Source organism: Camarhynchus parvulus, chromosome 1A, assembly GCF_901933205.1.
Source record: "Camarhynchus parvulus chromosome 1A, STF_HiC, whole genome shotgun sequence".
NCBI lineage: Eukaryota > Metazoa > Chordata > Aves > Passeriformes > Thraupidae > Camarhynchus > Camarhynchus parvulus.
Genome location: NC_044586.1, coordinates 57,267,322 through 57,286,223, shown reverse-complemented (window position 1 = coordinate 57,286,223; position 18,902 = coordinate 57,267,322). Strand labels below are relative to the sequence as shown.

General features: G+C 36.9%; 1 protein-coding gene across 3 annotated transcripts in view; it reads left to right on the top strand.

Moving 5' to 3' along the window:
* The window catches only part of KMT2E (lysine methyltransferase 2E), a 55,890-nt gene that overhangs the window by 16,923 nt on the left and 20,065 nt on the right, over positions 1-18,902 (top strand). For all 3 annotated transcript variants that reach the window (XM_030961100.1, XM_030961101.1, XM_030961102.1), the window contains 8 exons: positions 1,463-1,647; positions 8,264-8,375; positions 8,747-8,976; positions 10,602-10,682; positions 10,856-10,914; positions 14,989-15,161; positions 16,170-16,208; positions 17,814-18,026. In XM_030961100.1, the coding sequence (XP_030816960.1) occupies positions 1,577-1,647; positions 8,264-8,375; positions 8,747-8,976; positions 10,602-10,682; positions 10,856-10,914; positions 14,989-15,161; positions 16,170-16,208; positions 17,814-18,026 (978 nt within the window). In that variant the 5' untranslated portion in view covers positions 1,463-1,576. The remainder of the gene's footprint in view (positions 1-1,462; positions 1,648-8,263; positions 8,376-8,746; positions 8,977-10,601; positions 10,683-10,855; positions 10,915-14,988; positions 15,162-16,169; positions 16,209-17,813; positions 18,027-18,902) is intronic.

Sequence of the window (18,902 nt, the reverse complement as noted above, 5' to 3'; positions counted from 1 at the left end):
TAGAGAATGCCCAAAGCTGGTGAAGGACCTTGAGGAGAAGCCATATGAGGAGTGGCTGAGGTCACTTGGTCTGTTCAGCCCGGAGGAGACTGAGGGGAGACCTCACTGCAGTTACAACTTCTTCATGCGGGGAAGAGGAGGGACAGACACTGATCTCTTCTCTGTGGTAACCAGTGACAGGACCCGAGGGAGTGACCTGAAGTTGTGTTGGGGGAGGTTTAGGTTCAGCATTAGGAGAAGGTTCTTCCCTCAGAGGGTGGTTGGGCTCTGAACAGGCTCCCCAGGGCAGTGGTCACAGCCTGACAGAGCTCAAGTGTTTGTACAGTGCTCTCAGGTGCATGGGGTGACTCTTGGGAATGGTGCAGTGCATGGCCAGGAGTTGGTCTTGATGATCGTCATGGGTTCCTTCAAACTCAGCACATTCTGTGGTTCTGTGAAAATACATTGATCTCAAAATTATTGTGCTCATGTAGACATCAGCTAAGATACAACATTTTGTGGTATGAGAGGAGTGTCTTTATTAGGCACAGTATGTGTTTCATTGCAAAGTGGTTTGTGGTCTTGCAACTTTGACATTTTGGTAAGGGTTTGCAATTATTCATTATGTAACTACTGAAGGTACTGGGCTATTTTATTTAAATTACCTAGTCTTGTGTAAAACCTGGTCTACCTTTTGCCTTTTAAAACCTTTTAGTGTATAAAAGTACATTAATTTACTAATCTGTGAATAGCTGAGAGCTGTTCACATTGGGTGTTCTGCCCTATGTAGTAAGGGAAGAGGGGGACTGGTAGTAACTGTCATACAGGTTGGATCCTACAATCACCCGTGTGAGTCAAGCAGATTGTAGTTTGCTCTGCAGTTAAAAACTAATACTGATTATTTTTATTTTACTCCTTTAAAAAAATCACTTCCAAAAGTGGTACTGAACAGGCACAGTATCTTCTAATGGTGATTTATTAAAATGGAAAATGTTTCCTATCATTATTGTGAATTATTAGAATTATTTTGTTTTTTAAAAAATACTACGTGGCAGTTAAGAAATTAGGTTTGTTTTTTTTTAAGTGCAAAACAAAAGAGAACAGTGCTGGCTAAGACTTGGTTGCAAATTCTCTAACTAGGTTTCTGTTGAAAGGTACAGCAACCAAGCTTTGACAACAGAGGACCAGTCTCTGGCACTTCCCTGATTGTGCTGGGGTTTCTAATTAGAAATTTGAATGATTGTTCATTTGTAATGTATTCAAGTTCGGGTGTTAAGATCACCACACTCTTTAAAGAAGTTTATTTGCAGTTAATTTTAGAGAAGATTGAATGTTCTCCTTTTGCTTGTGTAAAATACAACTAGTGAAGTAATTGTGACAGATATAAATGGCAAATTTTAAAAATAAAATACATTATGTAATATTGCCTGGGTTTAAAATGAACTGACTTAATCTCCTGCATGTTGTGTTCTGTTTTTGACAGGGTTTGTGGATGCACTTAGATGTTTGCAATGAGCACTGTGGCTGGCATGCCCCAGTGTTTTGGATACCAATGCATAGGACTCCGTAGTAATCGAATTTATCAGAAACGAACGTCATGAGCATAGTGATCCCATTGGGGGTTGACACAGCAGATACTTCTTATTTGGAAATGGCTGCAGGCTCAGAGTAAGTATGTGAACATAATTTGTAAGTGCTCTTACTTATTTTTTAATTAATTTTTTCTTTCATGACCGTGTTTGAATAGAGTTGGAGAAAACTTAAGAGTTTCCCTAGTTTTGTTCAATTTTTAATTACTTAAATTAATAACTGTCACTTCATTCTTATGTCAGTTTGTTCCACTTTAGGGGGAGCAAAGGAGAGAAGCTAAATGTTTCTACGAATGCATGTTTTTCTTGCTTATCAGACTGACAAATAAAGATGCTGCTTGGTTTACTTCTCATCCTTCAAATACTTTGCCATTTCAGTTTCCTTTTTAACTGCACATAAATTTTTTTTTTATACTTTGCACATTAGGAAGATAAAATAATTTGGTGCATTAAACTGCAAGAAAGTAGTAGTAATCAAGACAAGGGTGCATTCCTTAATGAAAATTGAAGGCCTAGCTGAAATGCTGATAACATGTCTTCACAAAGCTATTTCTAATTGTAAAGCTAGTAGAAAATCATTTAGTGACTGTGTATAAAGGGTTACAAAAGAGCCAGTGAAATCATGCATTCAGTAAACTCTGGCTTTGCACCAAATATTGTAGTGTAGTGAGTTTTTGGGTTTTGGAGGATTGGGAAGGGTGACTTGTGGGGTTATTTTTTTTAGGGTTTGGGGGGAGCTGTTGTTTGCGTGTGTGGTTTTTTGTGTTGTGGTTCTTTTCAATTTTTTTCCCCCCTAGTCTCCTGTACAGTATTGATGGGCTAAGGTTTTGGAATCGTTGATCTCTGACTGGATACGTTTCTTGTCAAACAAACCTTTCTCTGTGTGTAGCACACAGAATGTTTAAGAAGCAAGTGGTTTTTCTTCCAAACTTTGAAGGAAAGTTTTAGGAGAACACTAGAACAGCTTTTTAAAGGGATGTTTCTCTACTGTGCTTCCAGGTATATATGAGGCTGTTCTAGGTTTGTGCTGTTTATTTGAAGAGAACCAAGAATTCACAATTCAAAATTTTTTCTTACATTAAATTTTTAAAGTTGTTTTATCTTTTCATATTAAAAGTACTCTTAACCTTGGTGCAGAAAATTTTTTAACTGTAGTGAACCATTCACATTTCTTTTCATTCTTTTCCTGTGCTTTTCTTTTATGTTTAGAGAGGGTCATGATTCCTGAGGTTGCTGACATTCCTTGCAGACACAGCATGTCATGCTGAAATTAAAATAAATAAATTTAGTTGTCAGTATAAACAAGATAGAGTTCACAGTGTGTTATTTGCTTGATACTGTGGCAGAGCGACCCAGTTAGGAGCTGCTTTTCTTCAGCTGTTAAGTGGCTGTTACCATTTAGATTAATTCTTGTCATCTCTGCTGTACTCACACTGAAATGTGTGCAGTTGCATGATTGGCGTACGCTGATTTAAAAGCCATGTCACTGTCACAAGAAGTGTGACACAAAGGTGTGTCCCTAATCTACCAGCTTACACGGTTGTAAACCTTTGCTATCACAATCCATGTGGCTTAGTCTTTGTTCTTGTACATTTTCTTCCAGAGGGGTAGCATGTTGGATGTGGAGTGTATTAGTAACAGTCCTAGAGGGTCTTTGAGCAAGTTCTGGGGCTTTCCCAGGAGGGAGGAGCTTGAATTTTTCCACTGTGACTGGCAGGTCGGATATTGCTTCATCAGTTGCTGAAGCATGAGCAAACACAAGAATGGGGGAGTGGCAAACTTGATTATGCAGCAGAAGAAGCTTAGGGAAAAGCTCTTTGTGTAGTGCAGTCTCCTAGTGCTGAAATATTTTTCCTTATGTTTCGAACCAAGGCATAAGCCTGTTAAAAGAGGGGATATTTTATATGATTAATAGTTCCACATATTTTAATAATTGTAGCAAATAGCTGTGTATGGAGTAGCCTACTGAGAGGTTTAAGGATCTTAGAAATTGGGTGAAATAGTTTGTTTCTTATGTTACGTGTACTTAAGTGAGGTCTCCAGATAGATCTTCGTGTCATCGTAGTCAAAACACACATACTTGGCCTTTATGATCTTAGAAAAGATGGGGATTTGTGACTTCTTAGTGGTAAGGTCCTCATACTTGTAAGGAAAACAAGCCCTTTCTGAAGGTTCAAAATATTCTTCCTGGCTTCAGAGAGTGCTTGTGGAGTTTAGAGTGTAAGTATAAGCTACACATTGGGAAATGCCATTGAGGGTACTGCTTTTCTGGTTATATCCGTACATGTTTTTTAGGGAGAAGGCCTGTATAATAAACCTCACAATCACAGTGTACAGATCACTGTGCTGAGTTCAATATCCAGGAGAAAACATTGGTGCAGTCTTACATACAGATAGTATCCGGCCAGCCTGTACTTGTAGGGCCTGCTACAAGGTGCTTAGGTAGCAGAACCCACTCCCTGCTAGAGAAGCAGTCCTTGGTTCTTGTTGTCTAGCTGTCAAATGTCTTTGGTTAGATGAAGTGTCTTGAAATAGAAAATTGTTGTTTCTCATACAAAATATATTGTATTCTTTTATCTGAGATGGCCTTCAGCTAGATACTGTTCAGGTATGCTGGTACAAACAGAAAACAAACCTAAATTCCTTGAAAATTAGACCTATCAAACTGTACTGTGGAAGGTGGATATTGCTGAGAGATTGCATTTGGAGTTCAGACAAATGTTCGGGAAGTACTCGTAGTATGCTTAGCTCACAGCCTAAAGCTTGGATACCCCATCTGTCTTTGAGCATTTTAGTGAGATTTTGTTTCCTGCTTGAATATCTATATATTTATGGAAGTGGTTGATGGCCCCAAATTCTAACTGACTGTATTTTGGGTATTAGTCAAAAATTGTGTGCTTTTTTTTCCTTTTCGTTTTCTTTTCCTTTTTTTTTTTTTTTAATTTATTACTAAATGGTCAGAAACAAAACAATGTTTAAGAGGAGTGGAGTGGGGGAGATGATGTTTTAGAGACAAATTGGCTTCCTTTGAATCATTGCAGGTTGATTTCTTTAGTACAGGTTAGCTAACTATAAAAGTGTAGTGACTGAGGTTTTGTAAATTAACTCGTCTCCCGTGTTGCTTTTGGTTTCTCTCTAATGCCATCTGCTGGCAACATGCAGAATGTTTTGTTTCCATTTTAGATATGAGCAGTAGGAAGTGACTCAGAACATGAAGTTGTTTCACTTGCTAAATGAAACTTCCCTCAAGGCTTTTTTTTTTAATATGGGCATCTTTGCTTTTTTAACTGATTTTAGAAGATACTATATTTCTGTTTTCAAGGTACAGGAATGTCTTAAATCACTGCAGCCCAAGAGCATGTGGAAAGCTTTTGTGTAGAGCTTTTTTGTTACGTTCCCAGTGAACATTTTGCACAAATTTGAATTGCTGACCACAATGCTTAACAAGTATATATGATATTTTAGCAAAATGTGGTCAGTTTATCGCAGTAATGTTTGTTTTTTAGGAAATAATATTAACATTTTGATCAAGCTTCATATATACTGTGTTGTAATACAAACATTGTCGTTTGGATGAAAACCAAAAATACAATAAATATCTTTTAGTTACGCAGTAAGACAGCAGTTGTTTGAGGTGAAGCTGAAAAATGTGGTATGATCAGAGGGCTGACAGTCTTAGTACCTCAGTCTCTGACAGAATTGGCTAATGTCCAAAAATACAAGCAAGGAAAGCCTTACAGTGTTTTCACAGCTCTGGATGCTTACGTGTTTTCCTCCTGAAAACTTGCTTTCTGGGATGGCTGTAAGAATGCCAGTGGTGAAATGAGGGGGTGATTGTCTATAGTACAGTAGTTAGTGCCTTGCTGCTTGAGCCCTGGTACTTGAGCTCAAAAAACGTAAAACTTGATTTTTAAATTAGGTAGCATCTCATGCTTTAATCATCTGTACAATTAAATATTTTACCAAGAGGCATTTCTTCTCAAAGCTGTACAATTCTGAGATGCCTATTTCAGAAGAAGAGTTTGACCTTTGAACAGACAGGAGTATAGAGGGCATCTTTTCTGTTTGAGGTCATGCACATGGTTGGCAAAACCAGGAGTGATAAGGAAATCAGTAACCTGTTTGTCAAAGTTGATTTTGTCTGTGTTCTCTGGAAGAATGGTGCTCATTCTGTACTGGTTTATGGCATCTATATCACTTTCCTGTTGACTGTAAAGGAAATCTATGATGGTTAATTTCTAGCTTAAGTGAATGCTCTTGGAGATCCTTCCCATAGTCCTTGGTTTCTTCCCCACTTCCCCAGCCCAGTGCAGTGGGTAAATGGAACAGTAACAGTTACATTCAGAGCTCTGGTGAGCGTCTGTTATAATTGAAAGTAATGTCTGTGCCTGGATAAGTATTTAAAAAAGGTTTTACTGAAAGCTGATTGTGCTCCAAATTTTTTAATACTTGCCTTTCTGTATCACCTGATTTTGCTCCCACCATTTTTCTGGTTTTCCTTGTTCAAGTTAAGATGTGACTTTTTCTTAGTAACATTGTTCTCTGAATCTGTTTTATGAGTGTTAAAACAGTTGGTGATAAATGAATGTTTCTGGAAGCTTTACACTTTTGCTTCCCACCACTGTTATGCCTCTAAATATTAAATTTTGTTCTCTTAAGTGGTTTATAAATGGCTGGAATAATAAGAAATGGATGTAGGGTGTTGGATGTATTGTCTTGCCTCAAATCTTAAAAGGGACCTGGACTATCTTTTTGACTCTGTAGTCAGATGATGAAATACACAACCTCTTTTTTTAGGACACTTTCATTCTGGTATCTTTCACTGAATGTTCCTGTGTTTAAGTAGCTGGTATTTAGGTCATAGTAATACTTATTTTTAATGAAGGAAACTCTGCTAAATTAATCCAGGATGGACTGTACCAGAATCCCCTCCTGCTGTCCTTAGTAAGCCTTCCTGCTCTGAAAACAGAGTATTTTTCAGCAAGACCTAGCTTGAGCATTGAACACAGAGTGGATAAGAGTACCCATGCTACTGCTTGTCCCACTTAGAAAATGGGGAGGAGTAGCAGTAGAAGCAATGCAGTGGTCAAGACATCCTTGTTCCTGGAGAAGCTAATTTCTGCCATAGTCATGATGGATGTGTAGCTAATGCCTCATTCACTGGCATTTTAGCTGGCTGGGTCGTCACAAGGATTACTGGAGCGCAGAAAAGGTGTGTGATTACTGCACAAATGTGTTGTTAAATAGGTAAAAGCAAATTGGTTGGAAAGGCACAGTTTTTTAATCTTTTGTCTTTATTTTAGTAATGAGATTAAGTTCTAAGCTGTTTCTAAAAGCTAATTATAACAAACTCCAAATAAAATGGTATTTTCAAGTCATGAAAGAGCGTAAGAGTAACAGGATTTTTCTGCATTTATGAGGTAACAAAGAGCAAGTGCTGTCAGATTTGGTTTGTCTTACGCTAGTCAGAAGCTGTATTTTTAACATTAGTACTTCACATGATTTTTGTGCTCACATGTTTGTTCACTCTTCCAAAAAAAGGCAGCTGATGACTGTTGGAGACAGTAATCTTTTTAATTTTTTTTTTCTTTGGACTCTAGAAACTAAAGCCCTCCCCCAGAAGTGCTTTTAACTAGTTTCTTCTTGAACAATTTTATCATTGGGGTAGTAACCTCACATGGGAAAAAGCTCTTAAGAAGAAATGGGCCACCAAACCCATTAGTAGGACACTTTCAGAGAGATGTGAAAATACCGCATTTTGTTCAGAAAGTTAATGATTAATTATATCTTTTCAAAAAAGTAACAAATGTAGGTGTCTGGTGTCCTTTTAAAACAAATAGTATTGCTTCATGGCACAGCAAAAAAGCCTCTATTAATGTGTAAGAAAAAATCCCATCAGTATCTGTTTTAATTTAAGATTCAGAAACGCCGAGTTTATTTTAAAAATTAGTTCAAAATTGAACCAGACCTGATTTGTAATGTGAATCAAGTCCACTTCAGTTCTAAATGTTGATGGTTTGTGGTGCCTTTTTTTTTTGTTTAAAATAAACCCTGCTTTAGTAACCTGGATTAATTTGTCTTAGTGTTATTAAATCATATGGTGCAGTGAAAAAACTGCAAGTTATCTCAGTCATGCACACATGAACAACTGCTCAAGAAAGGCCATGAAGGTGTAATTTTTTGTGCTCAAATAGATCTTCCTGTTCTAGTATTCCTTTATCTTCCTTGTTTTGTATTGTGGTTTAGTGCATATAAGCCATAGTTTGTATATTGAAAAAGGCGCTGCCTTTGATACAAAACCTAGTCTTGCAAATTGTTATCACCTTTTTCTTTCTGTTTAAAGAGAACTCAATAGAAACTGCCTTGTTTAGATAATTAGCCCTAGTTAGATTTCTGCCGGTAGGAGCAGTCAGTGCCGTGGTGCCCCGCCAGTGCCGCTGCGTGTCGCTGCAGGGCTCGATGGTCGTGCAGCCCCCGGAACGCAGCATCGGTCCTCGGGCAGAATTCCCTTCGGCGGCTTCTGTTACCGCTCAGTGAGGGGCCACCGGCGCTTGCGAGTTTGTTACTGCCCCCATACGCTGCTTTAAACAGAATTAGCTGGAGTTAATTAGAAGTTGTGCAGCAAGTACCTCCAATTTATTAATATAAATTACATAGTAATTGCATTTGTTGTTCTTCTGTCTTTTGCCTTGCAGACCAGAATCTGTAGAAGCTAGCCCTGTGGTAGTTGAAAAATCGAACAGTTATCCACACCAGTTGTATACCAGCGGCTCGCATTCACACAGTTACATTGGTTTGCCCTATGCAGTAAGTTTTGTGCAAAGTATTCTGTACATAATACCTTATGTAAAAATATACTGGTTTTATCTGGAAAAACTGATTCATGCTTATCTTTCTTTATCTTACTGGGTCTGTTGGAAGCAGAACATAATGCACTTAAACGTACAACATAGTTGAGAAGTTAGAAAATAAGATTAAATTGGGATATAAAATATAAATATTTTAAAATATAAATACAAAATTTAAAATATATCAAATTAGGATATAAAATATAAACTTTTAACCTTTTACTACAAGATTAAGAAGCCTGAAGTGCTTTGCCAAATGAATTCTTACATTTTGGTTTGAATAACCATCAGTGTATGAGCATTTAAAATTACCTTTTCGCAAAATTCTAGGACCATAACTATGGTGCTCGGCCTCCTCCAACGCCTCCAGCTTCTCCTCCTCCATCAGTGCTTATAAGCAAGAATGAAGTAGGCATATTTACCACTCCCAACTTTGATGAAACCTCCAGTGCTACTACCATCAGTACGTCAGAGGATGGAAGCTATGGAACAGATATTACCAGATGCATTTGTGGCTTTACACATGATGATGGATATATGATCTGTTGTGACAAATGCAGGTAATGCATATTAAAATAACTTAAAAAGTCAAAATTACTTAAGGCTGCACTGAAAGTAAATGTAACTAAATGGTGTTTTAATTATGATGAGTCACAAAAAATTTCCTTCCATGAAAAAAGTGCTTGACGGTTGTGTGTTTTTCTAATAGGCAACATAGTCAGTTAAGGCCAGTGATTATTTTATAATTTATTCTGGTCAGTCTTGACTACTCATGAATTTGGTCATGCGTTTGCTTGTGTATTGATGCTTAATAAGGGTATACCTTTTTTCCTTCTGAAAAGGATGTCTGTGGTACTCTGTCCCAAGTTATTTGTTAGTAGGGTAAAATGAAGACCTAGGCATTACTTAATGTGCGTGTACTGAGAAATAAAGCATCTTGGTGAATTATGTGTATCTAAATCAAAGAACTTGAAGGATGCAAAATTATGTGAAAGAAACTTCTTGAGTATTGGTTTCTCTGTGTGTGATCTTTCTGATTACTCTTCATTTTTCAAAGGATTTGGTTAATAAGTATGAAAAGACTAACTTAGATTCTTAGTGGAGAAGCTGAAGTTAAATGTTTAGACTTCTGAGTTTATGCTTAAGCACCTACTTGATCGCAGTATAATAAGAGACTGCTTTTGAATACTTGGAATTGGAAAAATAAGATCAGAAATTTTTAGAGCTAATAGACTTAACAGGAGAAGACAAATGTTGTGTTTCTACTCAATGTTAGCCTGTAATTTTTACATTTGGTTAATGAATGCTGCTGCATTTGTTAGATCTTTGTGTATAAAATAATAGTTGTAGCTAGTTAAAATACTAATTTGAGCTCCATTCTTCTGTCTGCTTATGTAACAAGCTTGTTAGTAATTTCTGATGGTCCTTAATTCTGATAATCTTGCTCATTATTTTGAAATGTATTAAGATGTTCTTCCAGCAGTGGAGTTGTAAGCAGTCACCAGTTAGGTAGAGTCTTTCTCCTTTGAAGGAGAGATTCTCTGTGAGGAGTTGGAATTTACCACAACTCTTTCCAAGTGGGAAGATAACTATTTTTGTGTCCCTTATCCTTCTAGCAATGTAGGGCTGAGTGTAAACTACTGTTTTAGGCTAGCCTTCAGTCTAGCAAGCAGCCTCTTCCCTGACTCTGGGAAGAAGTTAAAGCTCTTTCTATGCTATGCAACAGTATTACCAGTTTATAACAGGGTGTATAAAATTGTGTATTCATTTTTCTCTTAAAATATATAAGGAAATCAAACTGTGTCTTAGTGTATATTTCTTTATATAGAAATATTTTATGTACCCATTTCTAAAAGGGAATTGAATCCTTTTGTTTCAAACCAAACCACTTGTTGCTATGTAAAACATAAGTCTTGTTGCTGAGGGTATTTGTCTCCATCTTGTGCTCTATTGTGATAATTAACCATTATATTTCTGATGTTGGAGAAAGATCTGCAAGAGAGAAAACGAATCAGCTTAGCAGAGTGGTGGCAAAGATAGTGATTGAGATGTAGTTTTAAGCAGTATTGAATCTGAGTAAAGATGACAACGAAAAAAAAAGAGCAGCTTACTTTCTCTAAGTATTGTGCATGCAATTTTTTAAATTGTTCTTTAAAGTTGGGATTTTGTTTTCGTGTTTTCATAGTGTCTGGCAGCACATTGACTGCATGGGGATTGACAGACAGCATATTCCTGACATATATCTGTGTGAACGTTGCCAACCCAGGTGAGTAGTTTGGTTGATTTTGAGCTCTAAACCAGAATGTAACAGTGCACAACTGGTATTTTTTTAAGTATCTGAACATTTAGTTACTTTACTGTTTATTCTGTGATAGTCAATGGGAAATGCTAGAGGCCTTTTTTAATATTTAAATGCACTGATTTATTTTCTAATTTCAGGAGTTTAGATAAAGAAAGAGCAGTGCTGTTGCAACGGAGGAAACGGGAAAATATGTCAGGTGAGTAAAATTTAAAGCTCTTTTCTTAGTAAAGGTGATAAGTATAAATTTTATATAAAGACTTCAGAGCACACACATGTTTCCCACAATTTTGAGAGCCTTCAGCATATAGGGTTCAGTAAATCACTGCCTTTTACTTGACTTGACTATGTTACCAAAATAACATAGGATCAGAATTGTTGTAGCTCCACCTGTTTTATTAATGGTTTTCAGCACTGTGGGTTTTTTATAGCAGTGTGGAATAATTCAATCTGTTCAACAGTGTTCGAGTTTCTTAATAAGCAATGTTGCTTTTATAATAACTATGACTCCTTTGACTAAGGTGCTGAAAATAAAGTGGAAAAGCTTTAAGTTTCTTCTTTTGGAATGAGAGAGGGTTTCTAAGTCTACTTCCATTCTGGAAATCCATGGGAAAAGTTGTTAAACCAAGTCAACACAATGTAGGTAATAATGATGTTTTGAGGGGTTTTTGCCTTTGATAACCAAGGTGGCGTATAGTGCAAGTACCCATTTCAGTCTGGGTATTTTATGCAAGTAGTTCTTGAACTTGTTCACAGGATTTCAAAACTCATCTGGCCTAACTTGTCGGGAGTTCTGTCTGGCCATTATCAAAGCGTGTTGTAGAACTCTTGGTTGACAGCTGGTACTTAAAAGCTCTATTACAAAAGTAATAACTTGGGAGGAGGTTATCTCCTAAATGTAACATGTTTTACTTCCAGATCATGTCTCTGAAGTAGTGGGGGTGCGTGTGTGTGTATTTTAAGATTTCTTTTAAAATTACCATGTAAATATGGTCCTGCTGCCCACGTCATCTGGCTTCAGAAAGTCAGAGAGGTGTGTGGCACAGCCGTGCTTCTTGGTGCAGCTGACACTTGGTGTTGTCTGGTACTAAGTTTTCTAAAGTCCTTTAAAGGCATTAATGACCTACTTACAAAACCAGAGTCATTTTTTGTTTTGTCTCTTTTCATTTTAACAAAACCAAGCTTATTTTATACAGTTTTGGTTGACCTACTAGGTCAATCAAATTTAAATTGTAAAAATTTTGGAATTTAAAATTATTTTTGTTGATTCTATTGAAATAGTAGAACAAGTAGATTTATAATTCATTTGGAGTTAATGAGTTCACTGACTGCTCTGATAATACTGTGAGGTTGGACTTGAATTTTCATAACTAATAGGGGAAGTTGATGATCTGAGCTATTTAAATAATCTCTTGGGATTTACAGGCACACTATCTGATCATTTACTGTAAACTTAAGGGAAGAGAGATTAAAAATCTTAGGAGAAGCTGATGAGACCTTACCTTTGAAGTTAGTGTTTAACCTTCCTCAGTCCTGATGATCAGTGTTCTAAATCTGTTACATGAATTCAGTAGGAAGGGAAATACTAAATGGTAAAGCCAAAGTATCAAAACAGTTGAAGAGAAAGGCAAATTCTGGTTCTCTTTAATCTAAAATGTGATCAAAGTGCAGTATTGATTACTGTGATTTATAATGCATAACTTGAATGTCTGTGCTTACACCTCTTTATTTCCATTTAGCTTGGGTGAATGTATTTCATGTTGACTGCTGTACAGTTCGGTTGGACTCAGTGATTTTGGGTATAAACAGAGACCTGTTTGAGACATTAGTAAAATGGGCAGTTTTCAGAGATGATTTCAAGTAGGAAAAGCACAAGTGGCATCAATTTGAATGGCTCTTTTCAATGTTTTAGATGCTCAACAGATGCAGAATGTTACTTTTAACTTAATTATTTGTAATTTACAGGTGTTTGATAAAAGGTAGGATTGCATAATTTGTCTGCTCTTCGATGAATAAGTCTGTGAATATAGGGCTTTTCACTTAAATATGAGAATTCTTTAGAGTAAAATGTTTTTGTTGTAAAGATTTCTAAAGAGTTGCTGGCTTAACCTTTGGATGAAACACAGCTAACAATGGGGAGAAAGTAGCAGATCGGTTAGTTTGCTTCAAGAAGAGAGCTTTTAATTGTACATTTCACATGATAGAAAATGGTGTGCATTAAGCTTTTATGTGTAACCACATCATCCTTTTTTCTGGCAATGTTCTTAGCCCATTCTTCTGGGCCCTGTGGTTGTATGAGATGATGTTGATTTTGTTTTTCTGGTATAAAAGTCCAGTTCTGGTGCAGCTCAATGTGCAGTGGATTACTGACTATGGTTCAGTGAACTGAGCGCCTTTGTTAAGCCAGTACTCCCTCAGTTGTGTACTGGATGTTTTGGGTTTTGCTGGGAGGCTTGTTTCAGTTGTTTGATTTTTTGGGGGGTTCTTAAGATAAAATATCTAGATGTATAACATAAACAAGGATGTTGCTTCAAGCTGTTTGGTTTGGAAATTGATGCGGTCAAGATCACTTGCTGCTTATGGGTAAATGAATCTGGGCCCAGAAGTTGTGAAATTTGGGGAGTTTGTGTCTTTGCTTCTGACATGCAAACTCAAGATTTCCCCTTAGTGTGCTTTACCAAGGCTCTTCAAAGTGAAAGCAGGTTATGTAAGTTAGAAAGGAGTGTCTCAAAACAACTCCATGTAATTATATGTTCAGCTGAGGTAATTATTTTTTACAGTAAGTTAGAGCACAGTGTAGACAGCAACACTGAAATGTTGCTTCCCTAAGGAAGACAGTGTTTTGTGGGGTTTTGGGGCAAGGGGAGAGGTGTGTGGCTGTGATGTCATGATTCTGTAGGCTCTAGTGTATGGACTACAGACACTGACAATTTTAAGTTTCTATTCTGGGGTTTCTATTTCTCAGGCATTGGTTATTCCGCTATTTGTTCCTCTTTGATTAGATGTTTCTTCTTTCCTTGTGCTTTTTATGCTCATTTAGAAAATACTCTCAGCAGAGATGTTAACAAATTCAGTAAACATCATCAGTTCCTAGCTTATGAAATATAATTATGTGCCTGATAAGGTGTTCAAAAGAATAACCATGATGGTAAGATGGGATTGTTTGCTATGCACAGAAGAATCCTGTTAAGGAATGTTGTGAGCAGGAAAAATCCAGAGTAACCAGAGTAGCTGGAGTTCTTTATTTAGTAAAGAGGGTTTTGAGAATTAGGACTGCTGAGTGCACTGGTTAAAGCAACATCCTTTTGAGAGCAGAAGGAACATTTTCTCTGCTCTCATATTAAGTATTTGTAAAGCCTGCTTCTGTGCTGTATGAGAAAGTTTTCCTTAGTGTGAAGTGTATTTACTGAATGCAGAATATTTGGAAAAGCTGCTAAAATCTGAGAAGCCTGTACTGAGCACATGCAAACAACAGTCTCTTATCTGTATGCATCATCTCTCTTTCAATCCTCCCCATCCTTCACAGCCTTTCATCTTGACAGAACTAGGGTAATCCTGTTTCAGGTCAGGATATGTGTTTGTCTGACATAAATGCTGATGTATGCTAGATTTCAGGCTTTGGCCTTTAGGTCTGTGAGAGCACAGCACAAAGAAAAAGTATCTGTCAGTTTATGTCTGATCATCTCTTTTTTCCTCCTGAGTAGCAGAATGTTACTGTTAGGGGATTTTGAATACAAAAGGCTTTTGGCTAAATTCATGTATTAACCCTGAAAAAGGCACTTGACAGTGCAAATTGCAGCTGAGATAGTTGATTATGACTATGACATGTGATTAATTAGTAGAGCTTCACAAGAAATGCTGGCCAGTCATTAATTTTAATCCCTTCAGAATACAGTCATCTGAGAAAATCCAAATGCTGTATTACAAGTAAAAGCTATATATAAGTGAATGTGTTAACGGATTTTTTTACCTTTTTTGTTCTGGTTCTAATTTTGCTTGAAATGGAAGATGGTCATTAATTCCATTCAAAGGATGGAATTTAATCTGGTACCTTTTTCTTACCTTGCATTACAAACCTGTCTTAATTACCAGTTTCTCATTGGTCCTTCATTTTCATGCTGTTGCAACTGTTGGTGAATTTTGCATATGAGTGCTTGGAGCATTTGTCATTATCAATTTTTGTGTTTTGGAAACAGATGTAGAGTAACTCTAGTGAGTGTTCTAGTGTTCTTTCTGCAGTACTTGATTATTTAGAGTATTCTTTGTTTTAAAGATGGGGACACCAGTGCAACAGAGAGTGGTGATGAAGTTCCTGTGGAACTGTATACGGCTTATCAACACACACCAACGACAATTACTTTAACTGCTACAAGAGTTACAAAAGTCAATGATAAGAAGAGGAAAAAAAGTGGAGAGAAAGAACAGAACATAGCAAAATGTAAAAAAGTAAGTGAATGTAATTCCTCTTATTACTTTGTGTTATAAATTATAGCTATGTGACATTTCTTACCAAGAGACACTGATTTAAAAATCAGACTATTTTACTACCTGGTTTTAGCTTGAAATATATTACTCTGCAGTAAATTATAGTCTTCCTGGGTGCCTGACCCCCACGACTCCTCCTTATTTCAAGTTAATATATCCTGCCTGGGCATGTTCAGTTTTATAATTGAGGCAGAATCTCCCCACAGGAATTGCATTTACTGGACCATTTGAAATAGTTAGAGGTGGTGCAGAACAAGCTTTGGGTTACCTGAAGAAGAATTCCTTGGGAGTCTTCATTTGTGGTGGTTTTAAGTACAGAAATGTGTGCCATCAGTTGTCCTGATGTGACTCCATTTATTTGAGTAGAAATTGTGTGGAAGTGTGCTGTCAGAAAGCTAGCTGCTAAACTAATTAGAGTAAAAAAATAATGACATTATGCTGTTTAGCTACAGATGTACAAACAGTATATGTGAAGACAAAACATATGTGAGCAAGTAAAGTACATGAAACTTCCTGAACAAGTGGTTTTCATGGTTAATTTCCTTGGTTTGGATGAGAATTTTGTTCTTTAAAACTTCAAAGTCAGAATAAGTTATTGATGTCTTTTTTGACATCTTTAGTAAAATGTTTCCTTTTGATTGAATAATTCTCAATACAAATCAATTGCCATGTATTCTTCTGTTACCTCTGATATTTTGGCTTGGATTCTGAATTTCTGGAGAATCAAGTTGTAATGTGAGAGAAAGGTAGAGGTACCTGACTACTGTGCACTTAGTTAGGAATGCTGAATGCTTTTTAAAATACATTTTGAGAGACGTAACCTCTTACCTTCTTGAGATTACAGCATAGTTTGTTCTGTCCTTTTCATCTTTCGTGTTTAATTGAAAAGTTGTTTATTAATAGGTTTTCAATTCCTTTAGAGATTTTGTATTTCCTCCAGTGAATTTGAATATCCTAATTTTATTCCAGGCATTTCGAGAAGGATCCAGGAAGTCATCAAGAGTAAAGGTAATGTGATTTTGTTTGGGTTTTGTTTCATACCTACCTAACTGTAGGTTAGTTAAATAATAAGCATCAAGAATATAATTGGGGCTATATACTAAGAACTATTCTCTTCTTGGTAACTAATATATTACATATGCATCATAGTGATTTTAAATTAAGGCATGAGCACTACATGTTTGCCTTGCGAAATTAACTGAAATAATTAATGCAAATTTTTATTTCAAGAGCCAGTGGATTAATTGGGGCTCATGTGTGCTATGCAGGGGAGTAAAATTGGGTGAACGCTTCATTTAAATTTAGTGGCTCCAGCTTTTCATAACTCTTTAGCAGCGAAATTATGAAATAACTGTATTGAATTTGAAAGCTAAGTTAGTGGTTCTGCTCTGTCAAACCTCCATCTACACCTGGTGGGACTCCTGTATATCTGGTGGGATTTTACTCACTGATAATGGCATAGTCTGAGGGAATCATGTTGGGATGTCTGATTTGTAAGATTTAAATGTTACAGCAGTCTTTAAATTTTCTGTGACATAAAAATGTGCATGGTGTGAGAACTAGGTATTTCCATAGTTCATTCATGCTTGGAATATATAAAAACAAGCGGGATGCAATTTATGCTTCAAATGTGTAAGATGTGCCTTGGGAAACAGTGAAGATTGAATTGGGGAAGAAAAATCTCTGATTTTGTGGGGCTTTTTTAATATGGTGCTTGTAAGGTTCCATTGTTTTTTCATGGTTGTCTTAGCATCACACCTTTGAAATGCTGTTTGTGTGTATGGTTTTCTTCATGCACAAAAGAAATGTAACCAGGTAAATTGAATTGCTGAACTACTTGTGTTTTATTAATGTTTAATAGTGTCTCTGCTCAGGTGGATAGAAAAGGGAGCGTTGGCTGGCTGCTGCTGTCCGTAAGGAGCTTTGGTTGGCTGCAGCCTGGCTGCTGCTTGTGAGGTCTGGAGGTACAATGGCACTTTCTTTAAAAGTGAAAGGATCTGAAGCACTGCAGAAGGAAATTGTATAGTGAGGAGCAGATAAGGAGAGAAAAATTTTATATGCAAAGCCTGTAACATTAGAGTCACAACTTCAATGTGGCAGGTATACGATTAGTAAAGTTTAGTAAGTTATGCAGCAGAAGAAAAGATACAGCGTGATCTTTGAAGTTGAAAGGGAAATACCAGGTCTGTGTATTACAGGATAAAAGCTGGAGTTCTCTATATTTGCATATGTTCACAAAAGTTGAGTGGGCAGGGAGATCCTGACCCTCCAACTCCTGCACTTAGATTCGTGATGCAGTGCAGTTGTGGGAGGAAACAATGTCACTCTCCATTCTCATCCCACTAAGAGCAGGAATCACTGTTGAGGAGGGAAAGCATTCCTGAACTTGGGTGATACTTACTAAGTAATAAAATTCTTGAGAGGACAAATGTAATGGGATTGAATTTAACTCAATGTTTTTAAGTAATACAAAGTTTTGTACTAGACTTGCTAAAGAAACCCAACCCGTAAATCGGTGGCATACCTTTGCCCATCATTTTGTGTCTTGTTATAGAATTTTTTTTCTTTTAATATCTTGCCTTCTAATATCTGGTCACTTACTTCAATTTTTAGGGCTCAGCTCCAGAGATTGATCCTACTGACAGTTCAAACTTTGGATGGGAAACTAAAATCAAGGCATGGATGGATCGTTATGAAGAAGCAAATAATAACCAATACAGTGAAGGTGTCCAGAGGGAGGCACAAAAAATAGCTCTCAGATTAGGCAATGGAAATGACAAAAAAGAAGTCAGCACCAGCAATCTGATTTTCAAACCTCCGGTAGAGGTAATGAGCTGTGCCTTGTTGTGTTACTGCATGCTGTATTTGTGCCATGACATTAGATGCCTTAAAAACGCCCCAACCGACCAAAAAAACCCAAACCAAACAAAAAAAAAGAAGCCACAGGAAAAAAACACAAAAAAAGGGACTTCACATTCGCTTTTTGTTCCTTGTCTCACCAGATTTGCGCATCAGAATTTTAACATATTTTTCAGATTTTTATACATTCTGTACCACCCTGGTTATGTTTACATTTGCATATCATTTATCCTAAAAAGTAGCTAAGGTGTTAGTTTCAGCCTGAACATTGGGTTGCCCTTAGTCTGTCTCTTGACACACAGTCAGCTTTAGACAACTTTGCTGCTGTTTCTCTCTGAGGGATACCTGGAGGGGTTAGAGTAGAAAGAACCATTGGAACTGAATTTATTTTTTTTACCCTACTATGTGTATCAAGATGTTCATTGTCTACATTTTTCTTAAGGTGTGGTAGGTGTTCTGGATGTTCATGGTGGTATTTCTGATACTGATTCTTTTTTGACTCATGATCCTGTAATTTCTAGTTTATGAAGAAATTGCAGTGCTTTCTTCTAGCCTTGTTTATCAGGAATTTACCAGTTACTTACAGGCTTCAAATCAAGACCCATGTAAAATACTTAGCATTTTGTAGCAGAAATTGTGAGGAGTAGTTACTGTAGCAGATTAATGGAAGCATCTTTGCTTCTTTTTCTCAAAGACCATCATGGCATATGGGACACCCTCCTTAGAGGAATATCCCTACTTACAGAGCCTTTTGCCTACATAGAGGCTACTTCCTTTTTCATTGGTGATGACAGTTATGAGAGGTGTGAGTTCACTAATTGCCAGGGTATGTATTGGTTTTTA